Source organism: Tupaia chinensis, unplaced genomic scaffold (assembly GCF_000334495.1).
Source record: "Tupaia chinensis unplaced genomic scaffold, TupChi_1.0 Scaffold000354_1, whole genome shotgun sequence".
In the NCBI taxonomy this organism is placed as follows: domain Eukaryota; kingdom Metazoa; phylum Chordata; class Mammalia; order Scandentia; family Tupaiidae; genus Tupaia; species Tupaia belangeri.
In genome coordinates this window covers 382,583-383,080 of record NW_006159849.1, presented here as the reverse complement: position 1 = coordinate 383,080, position 498 = coordinate 382,583, and the positions used below count along the sequence as shown (strand labels likewise).

Sequence of the window (498 nt, the reverse complement as noted above, 5' to 3'; positions counted from 1 at the left end):
TAAAGGCCCCTAGGACTCCGGGCTGAGGCAGTTGTCGACCAGCCAGAGAGAACATCACGTGACTCTCGGTCCCCTCCATCCACCCCGACCAACGTTACAGCGTCGGGCCCCCCTCCGCCCTGGGACCCACCAGAAAAGTCTAATTAGAGAACGCGGGGGGGAGGGCCGTTCCCGGGAGCCCCAGCACCTGGCGGCTGTGTAATCGCGAGGCTCTACCCACTCGCCCCGCAGTCTCAGCCCGTTGTTTCGCACCCCCAGACACCGGTCTTGACAGTAGGCTCCGGAATGCAAGAGGTAGAAACTGAGGAGCAAGAGTAGGGGCAAAGCGCATGCGTGTAGACGAAGCGAGGCGGACGCCCGAGATTAGGGTGGAGCTTCAGGGAACAGAGCGAGCGCATGCGCACGACAGCCCGACCAGCTCGGCGTGGTGACGCCAGCGCGGCTCGAGGACGGGGCGGGGCCAGGGCGGACCTCCGCGCTCCTCCCGCCCCCTCTCAG

General features: G+C 65.9%; 1 protein-coding gene across 1 annotated transcript in view; it reads left to right on the top strand.

Annotated features, from left to right (window-relative positions):
- Positions 1–396: 396 nt before the first annotated feature.
- The window catches only part of RIC1 (RIC1 partner of RAB6A GEF complex), a 161,385-nt gene continuing 161,283 nt past the window's right edge, over positions 397–498 (top strand). The window contains exon 1 of the mRNA XM_027773410.1: positions 397–486. Coding sequence (XP_027629211.1) covers positions 397–486 — 90 coding nt within the window. The remainder of the gene's footprint in view (positions 487–498) is intronic.